The sequence below is a fragment of the Heliconius melpomene genome, chromosome 18 (assembly GCF_056956725.1).
Source record: "Heliconius melpomene rosina isolate 202511_hmr_F chromosome 18, ASM5695672v1, whole genome shotgun sequence".
In the NCBI taxonomy this organism is placed as follows: domain Eukaryota; kingdom Metazoa; phylum Arthropoda; class Insecta; order Lepidoptera; family Nymphalidae; genus Heliconius; species Heliconius melpomene.
Genome location: NC_140406.1, coordinates 12545483 through 12561774, shown reverse-complemented (window position 1 = coordinate 12561774; position 16292 = coordinate 12545483). Strand labels below are relative to the sequence as shown.

The 16292-nt window shown below is 32.4% G+C and overlaps 1 protein-coding gene across 16 annotated transcripts in view; it reads right to left on the bottom strand.

Annotated features, from left to right (window-relative positions):
* PMCA (plasma membrane calcium-transporting ATPase 3) overlaps positions 1–16292 on the bottom strand; it is a 121405-nt gene that overhangs the window by 36969 nt on the left and 68144 nt on the right. For all 16 annotated transcript variants that reach the window (XM_085201925.1, XM_085201922.1, XM_085201923.1 and 13 more), the window contains one exon: positions 10819–11023. In XM_085201925.1, the coding sequence (XP_085058051.1) occupies positions 10819–10975 (157 nt within the window). In that variant the 5' untranslated portion in view covers positions 10976–11023. The remainder of the gene's footprint in view (positions 1–10818; positions 11024–16292) is intronic.

Below are 16292 nucleotides of genomic sequence, written 5' to 3'. Positions count from 1 at the left end.
TTACATATGTAAGGAGTATGTGACCATGTATATTTATACTATTTAAATCAATTCAATTTAATAATTCATGATTACGAATATGTGCAATACACCTACAAACCACTAGACTTGAGTATAAACGCGGTGACATTATATTCGTTTTTATATTCACAACATGACGCATCTTAATGAATTCCTTATATTACCTTGGCTGACATCATGGTGTTACGTAACTATGCTAAAACAATTGCCGACTGCCAAAATTTGTAAATAAATCAATCAGTTTGTCATCGATGTGTACGTTACTTATAACGTTGTATATCATCGAAGCATTAATATAATCAGAAATGATATTTTGATAATCCACCTATTTCAGGTGCTACACCAGTCATTGGTATTTGCAGCAAAACTAATAGGGTAGGCACGGTTAATAAATTATTAAGCACTGATAATATATACTGGAGTTTAACGTAGCTTCAAATATTTCTCCATGCATAAACAGAGTTAAAAATAACCAATTGTTTCCTCTAGTTTACTGTACCGACCGCATTAACCTGTAACAGCTGTAAATAATATGATGTAGTGCCTCAATAATGGGCTTGTGTAGCCTGTTCAGAACATTTTGGTTATTTGTTTTAGTCGGCCAACGGTGCTGCCGCTCGTCCGTCTTTCGTTACTATAAGAGACTTTTCACATACACCGCATCATAAACTTACGTTTAATAGTTTAACAATTACGATTAACAACTGGTGTCTTTATAAATAGAAAAATTATTTACTAATAGGATTTAACAAACCTGACGTCAAATCTGGATTTGAACCGTTCATAATAGACTGAGATCCCAGAATTTACTTTAACGTAGTCGGACGTGTACCTTTAGTTGGCGCTATCTCTGAAAGGGCCCTACTTTCAAGTTAGTGACTTAGGCATACTGTCTTAACTACATATTAGACTAATATTCCTAAAAATTTTAGCCTTACTAAGTCATTTGACTTAGGTCTGGCGGCTCTGGGATCTTGGGCTATAATATTGAGCAACTACAGGGCTATATGTGGCGTCGACGGCCGATGTGCATGACGCTTACGGTGTATTTTAATCTCGAGATTAATATGAGTAGGCAAGAAATACCTGCGAGCGTTCAATCATAAAACGTTTATACCTGGTTTGTTTCTGTTGCGCACGGGTTAGCTCCGCTAGGTATACAGTTTACTCGCGTGTTTCCGTTTGGTCGCCCGCTCGCCTAATGAATGCCTAATCATAATTACACGCGTTTTAGTATTTCGTACTGTTTTCTTTTGGTTATTAGTCTCAATCTGTACAATTTTGTTTTTAAAATGCTTTTTGAAAGGAAAGGTGTGTCTGAACTATAATACTATAAAGATGTATATTCTATATGTTAATATTAAATGTATAAAGTGAAGTCATATAAATTTTATCACTTCCACGTTCGATCGAACACGAGTTGACCATAAAATTATTCATAACAACTTATCACTTCTCATATTGGCTAGGTAACTGCGGACGTTTTATTTAAAACACAGCAGAATTTTAATATGATTTGCAATTACTATAAACACGAAGAAATCTAATTACTTCAATAGATTTTAACTTTTCCAATTTACTATTGACATAGAAGCATAAATTATGTATCATTCAAAATTATTTTATTCTTTAATTTCATAAAAATAACTTCAATAACAAAAACTAAAATTAAAAATACAATTAAAACAAAACTATTAAAAGTAATAGACGACTACATTAGCAATAGTGCTCCCTTATGTCACATTACAAAATCGAGACTATTTCCTTTGAGCGTAAAGCAATGCTACTCACTATGGGAAGACGGAGGATGTAAGGGAAATGGCTGTATCCCTCTAGGGGAAGGGGAGGGGATCAGGGTGTCGGGTGACGTCACTGAAAATTGATTGGGGAACGAAAAACGGGGCCACAACTAAGCCGGCGCCGACCGTCGTAATAATACTCTATTTGTTCGCCGAGTTTACACATATCTATCTATGGTATGATCTCCTCACATATTTTCAGTTCAAAGTTTATCTATAGATTACTTTCTATCCGATTTGTTGATATAAATGGTCGGGAAGTTTAAATTTATTAGTCTGATGGGATTTCAATATGGTTTTTTACTAGTAAAACATTTTTACTATTGATTTTTTATCAAACTAAGTAGAAGTAAAGTTACAAAAATATCTTTTAATGTTTTTTCTATCAAAAAACACGATGTGATATAAATACTGACATATATAAGTTTAATAGTTACAATTTCTTTTATGGCAAATGAATAGACCCATTTCTTTAGTACTCGGGCCGAGGTCATGTGGTCCTCGCTGATCAATGGAGAAGGGTTCGAGATAAAAGCACAGATGAGAGAGGAAACAGACACGTCCAAACACAGTGATCTTGATAATTCCTTGAGGGTGGGTTCCTCCACATTATATTTTATTCATTACCGTCATTTTATACAATTTTCAAAGAAATCGCGTCAATTTGTATATTAAGACCTTTGAATAAATATATTGAAATCAATTTTTATTCACTATATCATTAAATAGAATAAATATGACTAGTATATTTTTCTCCCATTAACTGATGTAGGTTAGATAAAAAAGTTATTTATCTGTTAGGTAGATACCTAATATATAAATAACTTTGTTTTTTGTATCCAACCCCTACAAGAGCCGTAATACCAATGAATAATTTAATAAACGATATTGCAGAAGATTTTGTAATAATGAAATGAATAAAAAATTTCCAATTGTAGGAAGTAATCTTATTACACAATTTCATGCAAAAAATTCTGAACGGATTTAGACGTAACTTTAATAGTAACATAGATTATAGATTTTGTATAATTTGGCTATAACATAGCAATAAATTTAAGCGGGCGAAGCTGCATTTGAGGTGCTAGTACATTCATAAAATTAATAAGATGTAAGCCAAGATGGATGAATGAACGATCTCCGACGTCAAAAATATGAGAAGGGAATGAATAATCATAAAGAAAAATAATTAACAAATTATGACAAACACTTTTGTATAGCAAAAATATTAACGAAAAATATAAAAGATTGAATCTTTTACTTATATTATTAAGTCGATCAAGAATTCACGAGGCAATTTAAAAACATGAAAACATGGGAGCTCAGGCGCCGTGAAATTAATACATATTATATACAGTTGTTTCCTTTGCTCGACATTATGTAGTATTGTATGAATAACATCTTATTTGCACAGAATGCTCAACTGATTGAATGATATTTAGCAAAATTTGCATTTACTATATGCAATTGGCATTCAGGTCAAGGAGTGGCTTTTTAAGTACAAATATGAAAACCATTTATTTAACTTTAAGTTATAAATAAGTTTCACGCTGTATACACAGCACAGCAGGAGGAGGAGATGGACGAGTTTGAGGAGAAGCTGGAGAATCCCATTATTTAATATTTAAAGCCGTAAGTAATGGAAAATGGTACTTGTTAAAGATAAAAATAACACGAAAAATTATAATCATATGTACATTTATATCAGATGGAACTCCCCATTTCCTATGAAAGCGAATACCTAAAGAGCTTTTCCATTCATTTGCGAATTCACATCAAACTTCGTTTTTGCATAGAAGATGAAATACAAATTGAAATGAAATGAAAATTCTGCTAAAATTACTTTGCTTTACCTTAAGGCTGATTGACTTCATGTTATAATTTTAGTAGTGACGTGCCGAGACACGTATTTATTACGAGTAGTTTATTCAAGCCTTGTTCCTATTCGCCTGCTGATGTCATCCTTTGTGAATGTTTCCTGTGTCACGTCACTATTGCGCGGCCATATTTGACTATATATTTAAACTATCTTTATAAAGTATTTATAGCTTTATTTATTTTAATATGTGAAATAAATTTTTAAGACATATTGTCTTAATGAAGTTAATATTATTTATTTAATAGATAGCTACTACGCTCACTTCGTCCACAATCTTTCAGTGTGTAATGGTTATGAAAATCATTGTTTTCCCGCATAGGAAACAATGCTGCATTTCACAAAGGCGATGCTAATGAATGTAAGCTATAACATATACTACCTACATACTATTATACGCCGCTGAGATTTGCCGGGAAACTTAAATGTAACATACTGTTATTCTCTTTAATGCCTAAAAGGTTTTCTTTGTTAGTGATAATGTTATTGAGTTGCTCTATGAAAATGGTTGCAAAAGATTACCTCCATCGCCTTCGTCGTGAATGTGGGGGAATTGAGTAAAAAACTAGTGTGTAAGCAAAATTTATTACAAATTCTTTTTTTCAAACATTTTGAATGAATGTGAACAAATATATTGAAATAAGATAGTAGTAATTGGGAACCAAATGGAACAATATGACATTCTACCATAATTGAAATATTAATAAATTTTACTCTCCGTAACGAACGAAGTGATACATCACTTCGTTACAAAGATACACAAAGATACATCTTTGTGCCGAATAATGTATAAAAAAAACAAACTAAATTTATAACATAAATGAATACCAACGTAGTTTATCACCGCATTATACATGATCCAACTTTATCCATGTCGATATCACATAAAGTTATTCCTTATTCTTTTTGCTAATCTGAAAACAGGTCACGTGTGGCGAGCGTGACGTGCGGCCATTTGTATAACTTGTCAAAAATAAGCCGTTAGTAGGGTTGGTGATGGAGAAAAAGAAATTGAAGGAAAATGTAGGTATCTCGAATACAATAAGGTAAAATTTAAGTACATATTTATTAAATGGTTTTCATGAATATTAGTAAAGGTAACAAAAAATAAACGGAAAAATATTATGAAGAATTCTAAACAAAGTAGAAATACCGATAAAGGCTTCGATTAGAAACAGCTCGATTTATCTTCGTGTTTCAATTCAATTGTTTCTTTGGATACAAAGTGTATAGGTACAAAATTTTCTGTTCTGACAGATTATACTCCATCAACTTAATAGAAAACTGACGCAACATAAATTCATATTAGAAATTTGTTAACATGAAAAATATATTTGAGGAATTCATTGCGCAGGGGGACAGAGTATGACAACAATTAGATGGTTATGGGTTCGATACCGCTAGGGTGTGAAAGTTTTTTTTCATTCAGATTAAAACAAAGTGCGTCTTGGAGTTCCACCACTCAATACACATAGAAATTAATAAATTTGGGCAAGCAGGGAACACAGAGTTTTAACACTACATTTTCTCTCTGTCCACGCTATTATATGCGAGAGAAACGTATTAAAATCTCATAGGAACACGATATATTAATCACTCGATCTAAAGAATTTGTAAATAGTAGTAGTGTTTTTAAAAAATTATCTGTTAAAAACAGATTTGTAAGTAAAAAATATTTCACAGGGTGTCTTTTGTCAGCTAAACGGCTTCAAGTCACTCGCAGCAAAAAAGCCGAGTTAACGAAACGACGCACGCATCCATTCTTTGTTTCTTTGTGGATAAAAGAACAAAAAAGAGCTTAAGTTAACAAGCACCGAGGGTAGTTTTGTAAATAACGGCCAATTAGGAAAAAAAACGTAATGCCCCAAAAAAACTGTATTTTTATTGTTTTCATACTCTTTTGTAAATACTAGAAATCTGAAATAAGAACTTGAATCATTACTTAACATATTTAAAGTTATTAACTTAACAGACAATCGTGAGTCACTATACTCGTAATCAACCGCGATAACGTCATAGTTTGTAAAAAATAGTTGTTAGACAATTATATTTATCACTGGTAGTTATGTACGTACGCTAGGATCTTCTAAGAAAAACGTCGTTATACAAAAAAGTAAAAAATAAATAAATAAATTAATTAATTATTTTATTTAATTACTATGATTTGTATTACAGTGTTGTTTTTTAAGCAATATGACTAAACGTTTAGTGACAAAATACAACTATTTACTTATTCTATTGTTATAGAAGTAGATGAAAAAAATATATATTATATTTTATTACACAGAATAATAATAAAAAAAATACATTTATAATAAAACGACCGAATGAATTTCACAAGAGAAATCAAACGGTTAAATTATAATAGATTCAATCGCATTCACATTCAAATGAATGAGCGATGATCTAATCAAATGAACTAATTCACGTGCGTGCACACGTTTCAACCGGTCCCTTATGACAGCTCAAGAGCAATAGGAATTTTATATGAGCTTCACGCTTTTTCCCGCACATGTGGGTAGTCAGAGGGACTTTCCGCCCAATTTACGAAACATTGCGTGTACCAAAGCTAAGCAAGTTATTGAAAATAAATATAATTATTCCATTGTTTGGGAATCGAACCTACAAAGGCCATCTATAGGAACGGTTGTAATAGAACGTGAATAACGCTAGCTGCATAGTGCATCGATTACCAGCTAATGCGATTTGACCAGCCTTGCTATCTAGATCTATTCCGGTTAAGTCAAGTTGCACTGGCTCGCTTTGGGATGCATTAGGAAGACATATTGGATGTAGTTTTGTTCTTTTGTATGAATTCACTTGGATATCTTATTGTAATATTTTCTAAGTATTTATGTATAATCAGCCTATTTATATATAATAATTTATATCATAAGCAAAAATTAATTAAATGACTATATAAATATTTTAATTAAATAAAGTCTTAAGGTAATATAACTATTTGAAAATATAAACTTAACACCGACCTCAATAACGAGTGCATTATCTAGTGTTAGTGACCACATTCTATTCGTATCACATTTCTCACTGGGCTATATCTTACTTATTTCAATTATAGTACAAGGTCTGAATTATTTGATACGTGACTACATCTTAGGATTTAAGAATGTTAAACATAAATGGAATTAACAGTAAATAAATAGCAATGTATGCAAATTATCCATGAACAATATAATTTAATTTAAGTGGAGTTGCAATTTCTACTTATAATGTCTTCATATATATACATATTTAAGGTTCCCAGGTTCCTTCCGGCTGGGTCCTGTAGTGTGCGGGATACAAAGAGATATTCAAACTCATCTACCTGATCATTTGATAGGAAGAAATTTACGTACATTCATTAAACTATTAATGAGACATTTGGCATCACACTACACTTTTTAATATACGTAACAAAGATATAATTTAGTTAAATAATTATTCAAGCTGGTGAAGAGATCAGTAATAAGACATTTCGCGCTAGATAAAGACATTATTTAGCTCAAAAACAACCAAGATCATTTTTCGTTTGCTTAGAACATTTTACGGCGAATGGTTGACAGGAACGATCCATCACCGGGGAAGTATAAGCAAACAATTGTCAAGGAAACAACGCCTTTATATTTAAACACAAAAGGGGCGAAACCGTTTGAAGAGCGCGCCATTTTAATTATAATATCATTCACAGTAGCGGTCTTTGGAGTTCTTGCGCATGTTTCTCGCTAATTTTCATTTTATGTTGATACTGACATCACACTGTGAAACACTTGAATAAATGGCTATTAGCATTTTTGTCGCGAGATATATTATGTATAATTGTATGAGCCAACTATTCAGGTCAAATGCGAGCAATCTAGCAATAGCTTAGAATTATAGGATCTAATGGATTAAAAGCACGTTAGTTTTTAACCGACTTCTGTAAGAAAAGGAGGTTATCAATTCCACTGTATTTTTTTTTTAATACTTAGTGTTATATGAGAATTTTTATGAAGTCACATTTGTCCAGCTAGTATATTAATGGCGGAAATGGTTATTTTTGCTGAAATACGCCTAAATAAATCAATAAAGGACATAAGATAATAATAGTTAAATCTTAACGATAAGCACCGATAGTAATTAATGATTAATATTTACGGATTTTCTAGATTCGTAACTGTTAAAAGTTTATTGCCAACAACGCATTATATTATATTAAATATTTTATATTAACTGTCGCTCGCAGCTTTGCCACTGCGAAGTAAATTATTATTCTCGTTTCCACGATAAAAAGATTTTGCAATTTTTCCCCATTTTGCATTTAAATTAAAATTATATAGCAAGTTATAATTTTATTAATGTAATCTTAAATAGAAATTTTAAATAGAAACAGTTTAAAGTATAATTTAATAGTGAAATAATGAAATATATTAATAAACGTTCAAATAAGCGTTTGTGTGGATAAAAAACATGCGTATATAAATATTCGACCACATTTTCAAAGTAATTACAGTTGAAACCCAATGACGTTTTGACTAACACCTGTGAATATTAATTCAGAATTTTCAAGTCTGAACGAACCCTTAAATAACGTTAATCTAATTAAGCAAATCCACTCAATAGTTTGCCTTGTGAAATGAAAATAGAGCATGAAGTACGAAGCCGCCCTCTCACTCATCCCTTGGCACCGAACTTGACCTAGTTAGACGATGCATGTTTGATCGAAGCTGATTAAGAAATGGGGTTAGTGTATATACTTATGTAAGCACGTTAGCAGAAACCTATAGTGTATCTATCTTTGTAGGGTATCAATAAAAATCTAAAAGGTATCTCTCGACTTAACAATGGAAGTGTTTATAAAAGCACTTCGCTAAAAGCTTTGCCTTATTAGAGTACTCAGTGGAAGATTTGTCTTTTAGATTAAGAAAACGGAATGGAAGAAAAATTGTCGTCCATATATTTAGTTAACTTAATTATCTTTGCTTCTAAAAGATATATCATCGACACTTTGTATAAGTGGTACTGTGTGAAAAATTAAATTATGACAGAACAAAAGCACCTTATTTTTTTTATTGTTAGATATGAATGGAAGTGATAAAACTGGATATAATTCAAGCAATTTGTGAATTCTCGAAGTGAATGCTCCGGGAAATTATGTTTCAGTCAAAGAAACGATCAAAGCGATATTAGACGCGATACCTAATTTGGGACGTCAACGTTCTGTTCATGGTATCATTTGGGCCTAAAAAAGACCTCCCGTATCGATCAGAGTTCGATGAACTTGGCTCAGTGCTTTATTCTGCATCGCCGTAGAATTACTAGCAACACTACGAAAATTAAATTGAACATGACTAACAAAGTCTTTGATAAATGAACAGCTATTCATACAAGTTTGCACATTTTTCTTTTGTTAACTTTTTTTTCCCATAAGTTAGGTACCATGGAAATTCCAATACATAAAAAAATTGTTAACTGTATCGTACTTGAAATATTTTTTATATACCTTCTAGTATTGTTTTGGTTATTGGTTTAAAACATCGTAATGTAAGTTCATCGTAACTAATCATCTAAAGTTATCTATTGTCTCTCGGGCTTATTGCTTCATGAAGTATTTGTGCCATCGTTAATTACTTTTTGATGAGCAAAATGCAAGTCAGATGAATAATTATATAAATATACAGCCTTTTCCTCAAAAAAGCATAATTTAACTCGAACAATAATTAAAGCTGAAAAACTCTAAAGATCAAGTTCCATTACATCACAGACAATGAACTTTTCAAATGTTAATTCCGCCCACTGGGCATTACCGCAATCGTTTTCCACTATCTGCGGAACTTTTCTGTAAATGTTAGCTTTGGCAGTCTCTTAGGTTTGTGATAGAACTAAACACCAATACGAGATCATGTTTTCATTAAGTACGAAATTCTCAAGAGATTTTTAGATCAATTAAAGTTAGTAAAAACGAGAAAATCTTAATTCCATAAAAGAAATAGTTAACATACTTTCGAATCAATATGACCTTAATATTTCATCGCATATGTCTACCACAATTTCGGTTAGCTGGCAAGTTAGCAAAATCAATATAGAAGCAATGCCCATCGCGATTATGATCGCAACGTTCACCGCTACTACGATTCAAGCGATAACGTCAATTAGAGTAGTATAACTGAACCAAATAAGGTACAGACATTTTAGACGACGGTAGGGCTTATCGAACCTGTCCGATAAAATATCGAATATACAACGCTGACATTTTAGTAAATCATTTAGGATTTGTGAAAGAAAACTAAAAATTGCTAATCTAGTCTTGGTAATGTTCTATATCTGACCAAATAGGTACTTGATACTAAATATAGTACTATAATAACTTCAGTGGGTACACGTGATTCACCTTAAGAGATTAACCCTTGTCATTTCGCAGAACTGAAGATACCCCATCTTAAAGATTAGAGCATGTTTTGTTTACGGAAAGTATATTTTTAGTAAATACTATATTTAAATGCAATTTTTTTTTATTTGACTTATGATAGCTAGTCATCAGGGTCGGCAGAGGGAATCTAGTGTTAACACACTACGTTTCCCACATTCTTCCTGATTTTGATTTTTATTTTTATAGCTAGTCATATTGATTATTAACTTATGTTGTTTATAGACAATTTAGAATTCAATGTTTAGAAGACGCATGAAATGAATTAGTAATAGATAACAGTACAGTGACAGCGTTCCAAATAGGTTTATTTGATTTCGTATTCCTTCTGGTGTCTAATGCTTAAATAATGCGGTTATATGTGATAGGTTCAGATTACTAATAGCTGGAATGCTTTAAAGTAAACACATTTTTAAAGACATACATAACATATATATCAAAAGAATCAATGGCAATGGAATATGTCTTAACCATCATATTCTTGAGAGAAGTTAATTTGGTGACATTTCTTTACTCATGAAACTGGGCTTAGACACGCAAAGGCCATTAATTACGTTACTTTTGACATGACTTTCATGGTTTTCCTCAAATGTTTATATGGTATACTGTAGATAACTGTAAATGATTTTTTTCTTCTACATCCAGTTTTTAGAACAATTTTAGTAATGAATTGCTTCCTTAACCTATAAAGCCAAAAGCATTAAACCTAAACAAGTACGAACCATCTGTGGGCGATGTGTAGAGCTTCTTGCACAATTCCTGAGGTCCGCCGAGCGCGTTGATTTTGGCTAGCCCCTCGGCCCCGCGAGATTCCATCAGCTCGCGCAGCTGCCGAAGGGTGACGCCATATTGCGCCGGCCGCCCCTCCACCGTAGCCATGGTGCCGGGCTCGCGGCCGCCGCCCGCACCACGCCCGACCCTCTAGATCTAGAACAAGGAGAAAAGAGAGTCAGAACAATGAAGAGAGGTAGAACTACTAAAAATGAAAAATTTCCCGAAAAATAAAAAGTAAAAAATTCCCATACTAACATTGATAACAAGCCTTAAATATAATAGTAAATTGATATTGAAATAATAAAAAAACAATTAATAAATTCAAGAGAATTGCGTGGCTAATATTAAAAATATTTTTTTAGATTAACGCTGTATCTCGCATATAGCAGGGTAGGCAGTTAGAGGGAACCTGGGAACCTAGTGATAAGACACTCTATTCCCTTCGAGACACTTCCGTTCCCCATTTTCCCCCGAATTTTGGAGACAATGTAAATGCAAACCCGTTATTAAAATTGATTTAAATAACGAAATCAAGCATCAAAATATTTTGAAATGAGGGATTCTGCATAATTCAAGACCTCATTAACGTCTGTGACATCAAAGCATTCTACTGTAAAGTTTTCTATCAACTCGATTGCATTTTACTGTCGCTCATTGCATAATTAAATAGGGTAGGAACGTGTAAACGGGAAATAGGTTGACATCTAGATAAGAACTTATCATCCCACATAGCACCAGAGGGAATAAAGGGAAGTTATTGACATTTTGCCGTTTAAAATATATGGAAATAAGGTGACTTCTATAAATATTGCGAGTGAACTATGTTTGAGGCTTTATATTTATAATACACAGTACAAAATTACGTAATACAAGGTTGTATCATTTAATACATAAATAAGTTAGTATTTTTTTGTATTTGATAAATAATTATTATCAAAATGCTAACTAAATACTTAAATAAATTAAAAACAAAGAGACAACAACAAGCTATTATAGTTTAAATAAACAAAAATTGTTGATTGACTTTGACATTACAATGAAAAACAAATTCCTTGACTGAATTCAGAAGGAACGAGACCGTTTATTTCACAGCATCACCGTTCAACAGTCGGAAAGACATTATTTCTTCAATCCAATTAGAGGAAGCTCGTGAATCTTTAAAACGACACTTTGGTAGATTAACTTGACATTGTACATATTTAAATATGATATTGACTTTCTACTACTTTTAATATTTACATTAAAGGGAACAGAAATTTAATCGATTTTTCTAACCTTAAAACAAATAATGAACAAATAAATAGTATCTTTATCTGACATAGATAAAAGTTACGTTTAAGTAATGTTAATAAAAAACACGTAAAATCGTATAAATTTTCAACCAGTACCTACTGCAATTTAACTCCATTGTGATTAAAAAAAATACAGAAGTTAATTAAACAGACCGAAAAATTAAACAGAACGCACCTGTAGCCTGTTGGCGGTCTTTACGACCCATAAACAGGCCTCAGTTGCTCACTGTGCATCGTGCATATTTCAATTTTATTAATGAAATGTCTGTTTTCACGTGTTTGTTTACGTGAAAAGGTATAATAATTTTGAACTGAAATAATTACAAAAGTACTGATTTTATTTTTGTTTCAAAATTTAACAAATGATAATTATTTAAGACGCTAATTATAAACCAGAGGTTCTAACAGAATTTAAAATGAAATATTTCGCATCATACAAGAAAAATTAATGAATTTAAAAAGTTTTACTCTATATTTTGTTAAAATGAATAGTAAAATGTATTCAATTTGCCTGGATCAACAACAAAAACGACCATATCTACAATAAATTTGATTAAAGTAAATAAAATCACATACTGTTCACACGCTTAAAATATGTATGACTACAAAAGTTGGTAAATGAGTCGTTTCATATTCACAATCTACATTTTATTTCTTCATTTTAATACAAGATCTAGATAAAAATGGAATTAATTAAAAGAACATATTTGGTATAATAAACAAAAAAGGTAGCATTTCGTAACGAAAGTAGACGTATCGCCTAAAGAGAACGCGAATTATATTTACAAAAAGCTTTGTACGGTCTTATTATATTTATCATGAAGGTATCTGGAAAATCGAACGGTCGTGGCGCACGCGTGCGGCTGTAAACGCAACGTTTCGAATCCCATTTCCATTCTATCGGGGGAATGAAATATTTAATATTCTATTTTCATATTCTATTTCATTTTCTCGCCCTGGTAACAAAGAGCGGCGTTGAGTTTCGCCACTCAACAAAATGCCTTTAAAATTCGGTGGAAAATGGAGAACAGAAATGTCTTACTAGTTAGACGTCACTTTAAACGTAAATAATAAATAGTTAAGATAATATTTTTTAAAATAATCTTAGATTAAGTGTGTCTCGGTACTAAAAGATTATTCAAATGTAATTTAATAAATTTATAGCAGGTCGGCGGAAGCTTCTCGACAACCTTGACATTTTCGTTACCATTGTCGTTTGCGCTGAGATAATTTCATTTTGCGAAAATCTTCACCGAATATACAATGAAGAGGTAAAATGAGATCATTTCTCGATAGAAATACCTCTCGTAGAATAAACAGAATTTTTGTAATAATTAAAAATTATGCAATTTTGTTGTGTCTATTAATTAGTCCAAAAATATTACGAAAACACTTGCTGTAGCGTTAAGGAAATCGAACATAATTAATTTATTTACGTGTTCGTTATTAACTCTTAAAAAAAAAGTGACAGGAGAGGCTTTCTCCCTCCAGTAGCAATGAGGTTGAGTGTCGTTGAATGGACTACAATTAGGTCGGATGAGTGCCCATCTCGGTTAGAGATTCACTCATGATGATTTATTGAGCTTTCTTAAAAGCTTTCGATAAACAATATCTAAATTCAATTAATTTAACGTTCACATGGAAAAATAACAACGCTAATTAAAGTTTTAATTTTATACAGACGTACCTCTCTCAACCATACACCAAGTGCAAGTCAATCAAAATTATCAAAAGCTTAGTTTAGGCATTCATGGAAAACAGCAGGGTGGCTTGAAATTATCAGATTACTAGTCATTACCACTACAGCATGTGTAGCAAAGTTGGGCAAATGGGTCAATCATTGTGTTCCAGCAAACTTGGCACGAGCGCGCAAACAATCTTGATTGAAGGTGTCCCGAATTGCGGGATTAATCGATGTTGGTCGAGTTGCGTAGGTAATGGATGGATTGATGGCCAAAGGTTACCGGGGATCGACATGAGGACATTATAGTTAGCTTGCTATAGATTAAATGAGAAGAATTAAATTGATATGGATCTAACGTCAAAGATTTATAACCAACGACAATAAAAAGAAATTTACTGAACGGAGAATTATATCGACAATTTGTCGCTTGCGTTTTGGGCATGCATGTACGCCTGTTCATCTGGCTAAGATCAGGGTCAGGGATCACTCTCTGTGTGAATGTGGCCTCGACGACGGTTCTCCTTCTCACATCCTTTTCTCTTGTCCTAAATTGACCCGTCCCTTATATGACATCCTTCCTTATAAAGTTCCCCGCCCCCTTAATGTTCAGTGTTTGTTAATGTTTGTGTTTAGTCCGTTATGTAAATTTTTATGTAAATATATTAAGAATAACAAAATTAAACTGTAAACTAACATTTTTGTAAAATAATAGTATAGATTTTAGTTTAGATTTAGATTACTAACCCTCTTGTTTATATATTGTATATATATATATATTTTTTTTGTATTGTTATAGGTGAAGGCAGTATTTTAACTGGACCACTCTTAAAAACATGCATTTTTCTGTTGTGTAATATTATTTCTCTTTTTTTACCGTACAACCTCTTTCGTGAGTTCTCCATTCAACGTGACACTGGCGAAGTGATTTTGTGCTCAACTGGCACGCTCGGAACGCCATATTAGAAAGAACAGAACAGAACAGACAATAAAAAGAAATAACATGAATTTACTATTATAACTATCATAATTATTAAAAATATAGTGTTTAAATATTAAGTATAAATAGAAAGTATTCTTAAAACATTCTATTGATAAATCACCGTAGTATAGGTATTAATGTTAAGTTCCATTACGTTTATACGGAATCAGTACAAGGACAACGTTCCGTTATTGTATGGATAAACAATAAATGTACAATAGACACAGAAGTTGCCGTTCCCATCCAGAAATACATCTGAAACACATCAATGACGCAATCGTCCACTGAACTTTTAAAACAAAGGTAGATTTCAGAATAACAAATTCAGTTTATATTATCTGCTTTATTCTCAGTACGAGCGTAAGCTACAAATCACGGGACCTAGATTGCTTTTATTGTGAGATATCCAGATTTACTATTGTTATATGAATAACAATAGCAAATATGGTCCGGCTGTTGTTTTATTGCAACATGATTAAACGTGGAAAAGCTAAGCTTGCTTCAATATAATTTTAGATGGGCGGAAAGTGGGAACGGAGTGTCTTAATATTAGGTCCTCTTTGCCAGATAGGCAGATGAGATGAGATAAATATTGCTATGGGGGAAACAAGGGGCACGGGGGCAATCCCCACTCGAGGAAGTAAAATATTTATTTACATTTATATTTCCATTTCTTCGCTCTGGTGTCGAGGCAAAGCGCGGCGTTGAGTTCTGCCACTCAACACGCAATGCCTCCAGAATTCGGGAGAAAGTGAGGATCGGGGTGTCTAACACTAGATTCCCTCTGCCTACCCTGCTGTGTACGGGATACAGCGTGAAGCTGATTTAATTTATTTTTTTAATATAATGTAATTATGGCTAACACAAATGATAATGGCCTATCATTTTTCCATTATTAAAGAATAGATTGTAAATTAACAACGGGAACGACCTTAACCGCGAAAACCTGCTATAGGTGATGTAGGGCTATATCGCGTGATTTCGCCGCCTTATCTCGACCACACCTGGCTTTTCGCAAATTGTAGATATTAGTTCACGCAAATTGCTATTAATCTTGATATAAGTCTGTCGTTTGAAAAATAAAACAACTTTGTTCGTAAGTTGATAATAAAATAATTTTTGTCATATATTTTTTTCATATATTAAATTTTTTCGTCAATTCGTTGACATATAATATTGTAAATGTGTTTTCAATATTAATGAAACAAGCGTTGTCGGGATTTAGCACTTTAATACAAAATTATAATATAAACTAGCGACCCCCTTGCGGCTTCGCCCGCTTTTACTACTGGATTATTCATATAATGTATGTTTGCAAAGCACTTAAGATAATGTGAAAATTAATTAAACCCTAATGCAACCCGCAGTTAGTTTCAATAAGGATTTTCCAATTGTTTTACACAGCAAGGATTTTTTAGTAGGTACCGTAATTTTAAATCTGTGCTACTAATCTTTTGAAGTACTTAT